At 52.4% G+C, this 8,335-nt stretch overlaps 1 protein-coding gene across 3 annotated transcripts in view; it reads left to right on the forward strand.

Annotated features, from left to right (window-relative positions):
* SCAMP5 (secretory carrier membrane protein 5) overlaps positions 1-8,267 on the forward strand; it is a 36,419-nt gene extending 28,152 nt beyond the window's left edge. For all 3 annotated transcript variants that reach the window (XM_032417182.1, XM_032417183.1, XM_032417181.1), the window contains exons 3-7: positions 212-340; positions 3,382-3,538; positions 4,676-4,777; positions 5,195-5,312; positions 5,570-8,267. In XM_032417182.1, the coding sequence (XP_032273073.1) occupies positions 212-340; positions 3,382-3,538; positions 4,676-4,777; positions 5,195-5,312; positions 5,570-5,764 (701 nt within the window). In that variant the 3' untranslated portion in view covers positions 5,765-8,267. The remainder of the gene's footprint in view (positions 1-211; positions 341-3,381; positions 3,539-4,675; positions 4,778-5,194; positions 5,313-5,569) is intronic.
* Positions 8,268-8,335: the final 68 nt, after the last annotated feature.

Consider the following 8,335-nt stretch of genomic DNA (forward strand, 5'->3'; position numbering starts at 1 on the left):
TTCTGAGAGACAGCAACACTGCCTCAGGGCCTTTGGTTACTTTGGGAACCTCAGAGCAGACTTGAGGAAGCAGGGATGGCTGGGTGGGGTTAGCAGTGCAGCCTGTGACCTCAGGGGCCGGGGGCAGCTGAAACCAGGGCAAGAGGATCATACTGGGTTGTTGGGGAGGGGAACATTCACGGTGATGCCATGCTATATGCTTCACCCACAGAGAAAGTGAACAACTTCCCACCGTTGCCCAAATTCATCCCCCTGAAGCCATGTTTCTACCAAGACTTTGAGGCAGACATTCCTCCCCAGCATCTCAGCATGACCAAGCGCCTCTACTACCTCTGGATGTGTGAGTGCTATGTGATGGGGGTGGGCCGTGGTGGGCTGGGGGAGGAGGGAGGGAGGCTGGTAGGTGCTGGGCATCGGGGTGGGAGGCCTGTAGGCCTGGCTGCCCCTCAGCCACACTTGCAGTATCTGCATGGGCCATCTCCCAGCAGCCTCCTCTCATGGGCCGACCCCCGATCTGGGCCCCAGTTTCCCTCATCCCCCTGCCCTCTACTTTCCATTCACAGAGCATCTGGATGAGGGTCTCTGTCCACTGGATCATTTTTCTTTTCTTGTTCTCCCTTCCCCTTCCCACTGGGGTGGTTTTCCAGGGAGCCTCTGGTGGCTGCCAGGACCTCAGGATTCTGGATTCATAGAGGAATCCTTGTCTCAAAGCCACATTTGTCTTGCTTTCTTTGTAAAACTGCTCAGAGAAAAGAGCATTAACTGGGAGTTGGGAGATATGGGATCAAACTGGGCTGGTTGTCCTACTTCCCAAGCAGCAGGTTCCTCACTTATAGAAAGAGGGTGTTCACTCAGTGATCACTATGGTTCCAAGGAGTTCTGTGTTTTGTGGTCTGTACTTCTCTAATAATCTAGAGTTCTAATGTTCTACAATGTTGAGGTCCAGAGTGTCAAGGCCCTAGTAGCTGATGGTCAGTGGCAGGTTGGCAGGAAAGTGTCATCGTAGAGAGATGGGACTTGGCTGTGCCCAGGCTAGTCAAAGGTACCTCTTAGGAGTATACAGGGAGGGCAGACTGGCTTTCCCGTGCTGGGTATCGGCCTCAAGGAATCTTAGACCTGCTGTGTGACCACAGCCAGGGTCTGTCACAGGTGATGTTGCCTTGAGTCAGCTCACACTTAGCTGCTGACTTGGGGAGGTGATTGCTTGTGCCCAGAAGGAGGTAAAGGATGCTGTCTTTGCAGGTTCTTCATGGGGTGGTAGAAAGAGTGTGGGGGTAGACAGATTGTTTCAAGTCCTGGCTTGGCCTTTGAGTGGAGAAGGCATCTTTCCCCATGTAACGTGAGGGAAGGAAGAGATGGGGGCAGGTGCAGGTAGGTCTATAGATTTTGGGAAGAGAATGAGGAGGTCGCCTTTGATGGCTTCTGTTCTTTCCCATCAAATGTGATGTAGAAGTGGGGATGGGAGCTTTGAAGAAGGAAAGTGGGATTAGAATGAGAGCACCTTTGTGGACAGAGGGTGAGGACACTATCCAAAGACATGTGACCCCTAAGATTTCTGGACCATGCACAGGGTCCATTCGATGTTGGCTGAATTGATAGTCCTACCGGGCTTTTCCGTAGGCTCCTTCTTTCCTAGCAATGTTCAGCTCAGGTACAGATGGGAGTTCTGTTCATCCAGGGGGAGTGTGAGCAGAAGACGAGGCAGGGGAGAGCATTAGAAAACATGTAATGAATTATGGAATCTAAGCTGGACAGGGAGAGAAGTGGAGATGGAAAAAAACTGAGTGGCCGCGTTAATAGATGTCTGTTCCAAACAGGGGATAGAATAATTACAATAGAAGCACTAGAACCAGTGAGCTGGAGAGAGATGGGACTGGAAGGAGAGATATAAACCAATATAAAAACAGGTTAATGTCTGTTCTATGTAAAGAGCAAATAAAATCAGTTCTGGGAGTTCCAGAGTTCTGGGAAATTGGAGGGCAATAAACAGAGATGGAGGAAATGCAGCTGAAGTGCAGAGGAAGAAATGCTCACCCTTGTTATGAGGGGCCCTGAGATGGGTGTACCTGCACAGGTGACAGCATTGTCCCATCAGACTTGGGAGCACCCCATCTGTCCCGGGGCTCTGGGAACTCTGCCCCTGAGAAGATCTCATCCAGGAGCTGGATTTAAGGGCTATAAATACCTTCCTAAGTCCTCACTAGGCACCTGCCAGATGCTTTGCTCCCAAGGAAATGCATATGACCCTTGAGATGCTTAAGGGCTCTATTCAGAAGCCACGACCAGATGCCTGGTTGTTTGAGACTAAGATTGAGCCCCCCTGCCTTTGTTTATTCAGCAGGTCTTTATGGAGCCTTAAAGGGACTCAACCTAATGTTTGAGGAAGGGAGCATCCTGATGTCAGAAGCCCTGGGTGTGTGTTAGTGCCAGCACAAGTCTTTGAGGTTTCTGCTCGCTGTGACTTGGTGATCCTGTGATTCTGAGTTCAACTAGAGTATGTGGGCACAGAAGGGTGGGAGCCGGGTTCTGCTCTTGGGGAGCTTCCAGTGTGGTTGATGGGCTAGGATTTGTACTTGGGGAACCGTGCATGAGAGCAGCCCAGGTCTGCAGGAGGTCAGAGGGATGGGACATGAATAAGGCTGCAGTAGTGAAGGAAGGCTTTGTGGAGGAAGTGACATGGTAGTTGTCTAACAAATGAATTAGATAAAGACTGAGATCCCAGCCATTGCTTCCTGCCCCATTTAAGAGCAGGGCAGATGGTACAGTGTCTTGAAGAGAAGTTTCTACAAGGCCTTTTACTTTCCACTTTTTGTGCCCCTTGCAAGAGAAGATATAAGGGTTTCTTGTGCCTTGGGCTTGGTGATTGCTGTGAGTCTGGGAGGGCCAGGGGCTGAGGCCATTCTTATAAGGAGAAGAGCATTTCTACCACCTGGAGGCTTTGGGGCCCTTCAGTGGGGCTTGTTGGACCGAGGTTCTGGGTTCCTGCTCTGGAGACTCTCTGTTCTCTAGATTTCTCAGATCCCTCGGAGTGGGTGTGGGGAGGGGAATTGGTCTAAGCTCCCAGCTTTCTTTCTTACAGTCTGTACTCCTTCTGTGTGTGTATGTATGTGTATCTCATGTATCTGTGTGTGTGTGTGTGTGTGTGTGTATTCACTGATGTGGGTTGTGGGTGCGAATATCTGTAAATGTGGCTTTCATGTATGTTTGTGTGTATCTCCCTCTCTGTGCATTGTGCTGTTTGCATGTGTTTGATTGTGGGTCTGTTGAATTATGGGTGTGTGTGTCCATGTCTGGGTGGTCACATGTCTCTGCATGGGCCTGGGTGTCTGTGTGCATGTCTGGTGTTTGTCTCTGTGCGTGCATGTGCTCCTGGGTCTGCAGTGAACAGCGTCACGCTGGCCGTGAACCTGGTGGGCTGTCTCGCGTGGCTGATCGGAGGCGGGGGAGCCACCAACTTTGGCCTCGCCTTTCTCTGGCTCATCCTCTTCACACCCTGCTCCTACGTCTGCTGGTTTCGGCCCATTTACAAGGCCTTCAAGTAAGTGGTTGGTGCTGACCCCAGCTCCTAACCTTGTGTCTTTGCTCATCTTCCCTGTTTCTTCTCTATATATTTTCTCACTTTTTTTTGACCACCCCCCAAACTCCCTTTCACTTGTTCACTCTCAGCTCAAACTGCCAGGTAGGAGGTGGGCTTCCTGCGAATTCAGTGCTGGGGATGAGAGAGCTGGGAGTCAGAGCCTTGGTTCCCTCTTTCCTCACTCCTCACTTCCTTTCTCACTTCCTTGGGTGGGCATAACGGAGATGAGGCCTAGCTTAGTTTTGCCTTCCCCAGGCAGCTGTATGTCAGATTTGCCAGTGGGGCCACCTGTCTCAGTGGAGCTGCCTATCTTTACACCTGTGGGGCTAGCTGATTTGGTACCAAGTGGACCATCTATCCATGTGCTAATGGAACCAGTCATCCATGTACTACTGACACTATGTGCTAATGATGTCATCCAACTCTGTGCTCAAGGGACCACTCATCCATGTACGAGTGGGGCTAACTGTCTTGGGGCCAGTGGGTGTCTACCTTGTGTAAAACGGATTTTCAGTCTTGGTGCTAATGGAACTATTCATCCATGTACCAACAAGGCTATCTGTCTTGGTGCCAGTGGAGAATCCATCTCAGTGCTAATGGGGCCTCAAATGTCTTTGCCAACCAGATCATCCACCTGTATGCCAGTTAGGCTACTGTTTGGTGCCAGTAGGGTTCCATTCTTATACCAATGGGACTTTCTGTCTCTTTGTTTATGGGAATGTCCATCCATGTACTGGTGGAGCTGGATATCGTGGTGCCAGTAAGGTTGTCCATCCCCTTGACAATGGGGTCATTTATTCTTGTCGTAATTGACCCATCTATTTCTATGCCAATGGGGCCAACCATCCATGTACCATGCATGTGAGTGGTCCATTTATGAGGAGATCTCTTCCTATGTAATGTTGCTCACACAAGACTAACACATGGAAACTTGCAAAGATTCATGTAAACACTTCCATTTTTGCCTCTCAATTAAGGCCTTTAAGTGTCTCCTGTCCATTGCTTACTCATTTAAACTTGGAAGGGCTGGGGGCTCCTGAAGACAGGGGAAGCCTTCTCCCTCTGCCCAGGTGATGAGAGTCATTTCCTCTGCTACAGGACTGACAGCTCCTTCAGCTTCATGGCATTCTTCTTCACCTTCATGGCCCAGCTGGTCATCAGCATCATCCAGGCCGTGGGCATCCCAGGCTGGGGCGTCTGGTAAGAGATTGGGGTGTCTGGGATGGACCCAGGGCTGGCATGGGTGGCACCTTAAGGTGTGTCCTTTGTTTATGTCTGTGTGTTAGCTGCTTGGCCTGCAAGAGAACTCAGGGTAGGGTAGTAGACACAGGCACAGCAGCAGAGGGGAAGAACCTCGCAGTGGCTTTGGGGGGTTTCCAGGGGTGTCAAGCATCACGGGAGAATGCAAGGCAAGGAAGCCTCATGTCTGAGGAGCTTGTCTCCTGAGCCACGGGAAAGGATTCTTCTGAACCACTGCCACAGGCCCGGTGGCTCATCTCTTTGCATCCGATGATATGGCCCCTCCCCGAGACAATGAGATGGCTCCTGGCTGTGGTGGGGGGGCTCCCGGTTACCCCTCAACATGCCAGCAGCCCCACAGCTGGCCTCTTCCTGCAGCGGCTGGATTGCTACCATCTCCTTCTTCGGAACAAACGTTGGCTCAGCAGTGGTGATGCTCATTCCCACCATCATGTTCACGGTTGTGGCTGTGTTTTCCTTCATCGCCCTCAGCATGGTATGTGCAAGGTTGAGAGGGTGGCTTCGGGAAGGGGCTACGATCTGTAACAACCCCTCCTCCAAGTTACAGGAGGCCCGGAGGTCTTCCAAGGGACTCACTCTAGAATGGCTTGGCGGACTTTGCTCCCTAGTACACAGGCGGGTGTGGGAGGGAGGACTGGCGCTTACAGGGACTTGTCTCTGGTGTCCAGGTCTTTCCTGGATGGGCTTGCCCTTCCCTTTGATTAATCCTTCCTTGTGCTCCTCCTCCTACAGGTTCATAAATTCTACCGGGGCAGTGGGGGGAGTTTCAGCAAAGCTCAGGAGGAGTGGACCACGGGGGCATGGAAGAACCCACACGTGCAGCAGGCGGCCCAGAATGCAGCCATGGGGGCGGCCCAGGGTGCCATGAATCAGCCGCAGACTCAGTATTCCGCCACCCCCAACTACACATACTCCAATGAGATGTGAGCCAGCCGAGCCTACCAGGAGGGCAGGGCTGGGGGTCCGTGGGACGGGGACTCAAGCCACATTGTCTGTTGTGGTGACCAAGCAGGGTTCCTTCCTCCCTTTTCTCCTCCCCAACTTTGTACAAAGAATCAGAGTTATATATATATATATACATATATATATGTATACGTCTTCCCCCTTCCCCTGCTCCTTTGGATTCTGCTCTCAGTACTCTGAGAGCTGTGGGCTGCACGTGCAGCTGTCCCGTGCGGTGGTAGCTATGTCCATGTCCCCTTGTGAATAGTATGCAGTGGAGGTCTCTGTTGTTGTGGTGCTAGATGTATGTTTAGAACTAAACCAGCCCCCACCCTCCACCAGGGTGCCCGCTCTGACCTTGGCCCAGGGACTCCTCACGGACCAGGGGGAGGCATAGCAGAAAGCCTGGCCCCCTCCCCAGGGTTATGAGCTGAAACTGTCTCCACTTTTGGTCTCACTGGGAAGCAACAGTATTTAGCACTCATGGGGGTGTGGTAGTTAGGAGGGTGGGGACAGGCCAGGGATGTTCCTTTGCTCCTTCTGATCTGGTTTCCTCCCCCTCCTTCCCCTCCCTCCTCTCCTCTTGGTGTCAGATTCCCTGTGGCTTCTTTTCTTGCGCAGGGTCTCTCTCTTCCCCATGTGGCTTTTCTTTGTCTTCCCCAAGGCTGAGTGTCCCAGTTGTATATGCTTCTGAGACTGAGCCCATTCTCAGATCAAGGACGTAGACAGGAGCTGAGCCTTAGGTGTGATGTGGGAGGGCACACAGCTGGAGATGCACAGCCCACCTTGGTACCCGACTCCCAGGGAGTGGAAATGCAGGGTCATCTCAGAGCTTGGCCTGCAGGGGGAGGGGGGCTCCTCTCTTTTCTGCCCTGCTTCCCCTCCTCTTCCCAGAGCCCCCTTGAATCCCTCTGCCTATGTTCCTCCCCATACCCCCAGCTGCTAGCCTACCCCCATCCCATGCTAGGTGGCATCTGCCATCTGTGAGGGCTGATTCCACTGCCTTCTCTGAAGAGCTGGGTGGTGTCCAGGTAATTTTCAGGTATAAAGGTATAGCTCGAGCATAGGGTATGTAAATAATTATTGGTCCCTGAGTGAGATCTGACTGGCCCAAGCCCACTGGGCAGGTACTAGGTATCTCTGAATGACCACTGGATTCCTGAGAGCAGACAGCTGTTCTGCTTGGGTCTGGTAGAGGGGCAGGCTCAGAGGGCTGGGCCTGGAGGGAAGATTGGAGGAGAAGGCAGGCAGGGCCCAGGAAGAGGAGAGCCTGCCTCCTCCCACCCCAGCTTGCTTTTGGTCACAGAACAGTTCTGGGCACTTGAACTCAGGGCCCAGGAAGAAGCACATGCCCAGTCCTATCCATAAGCACAATGGCTGGAATGGGATTTCAGGTTAGGCGGGGTGGGAGGGGAAGCCTCTGACTTTTTTTTTCCCAAATCAAGATTACCTACTCCCGTCTGCCTATTAGACTTGGTTTTTGGCCCTTCCTTACCCTGTCAGAACCCGCTTTCCCTTACAGGATAGTGATTTAAGGCCTGTGGGGCTGTTCTGTTCCAAGCATTGTGAAAATGTCACTGGTAGAGGTCCTGGCTCTTTCTGAGGCCTGGAGGGAGTGGATTCTCACCGAAGGAGCAGCTGCCTGTTTTCCATCCTCCCTTCTCCTGCCCGGGCTATTTGGCCTGAAAATTTTGGCCAACCTTGCTTGGTCACTCTGGGCTGGCTCCAGCTTGGAACCCAGCAACTGGGCTTCCAGGTGCCATCTTGAGCTTTGAGCTCCAGGCACGTCATTTTCCTGTAAGGAGAGCCAAGTCCTCTGAAAAGTTCTCTTCCTAATGGTCCCTTACACTTGGGCCAGAGTATGATTGACTCTCTGCTCTACCATTTTCTTTCCAGAAAGCAGTTGTCACAGCCTCTAGTACCTAAAAAGAGACCCTAGGTCTAGGTTTTCTTCACCCTTCCTTTCCCATACCCTAGACCTCTGGCTCCCTTTCTCATAGTCTCTGGTAGCTCCGGGAGGCCTGTGGTAGCGCTCACTCCTGTTGGATGCCACCTGCAGTCAGTTTCCTGTCCTACCTGCCTCTCTTCTTTCCTGGCCCAGACCTATATGGCCATGCCCTAGCTCTGCTCTTGGGAAGGCCTGCTACCTGTATGTGACCCAGCTTGTCCAGGCCCTGGGATGCTGCATCTCCAGGCAACTATGCACTTTCCTAGGGAGGGAACCAGTATGAGAAGTGGGGGCTGGGCATGAATTCATCTCCGCTGGATGGTCTGTCTTGGGGTGTGGTGGAGGAAGGCCCAGGTCACTTTTGGGAATCCTCAGGTCTGGCCAGCCAGTGACCTGTTTTCGCATTTTGCTGGTGCCTACTGCTCCCCCTTGTTTCTAGGAGACACAGACCATTGTCCAACTGGCAGTTGACCTGCCTGAGCTAATGTCTGTCTGTGGTAACTGAGTGAACCTTAATAAAGGGGAACATTTGGCCCTGTGTGTCCTGCTGCGTCATGTGTCTTCATGTGGGCCTGTGTGGAGCCTCACTGTGGGCTGTGGGGCTTGGA

The sequence above is a fragment of the Phoca vitulina genome, unplaced genomic scaffold (assembly GCF_004348235.1).
Source record: "Phoca vitulina isolate PV1807 unplaced genomic scaffold, GSC_HSeal_1.0 scaffold20, whole genome shotgun sequence".
Classification (NCBI taxonomy): Eukaryota; Metazoa; Chordata; class Mammalia; order Carnivora; family Phocidae; genus Phoca; species Phoca vitulina.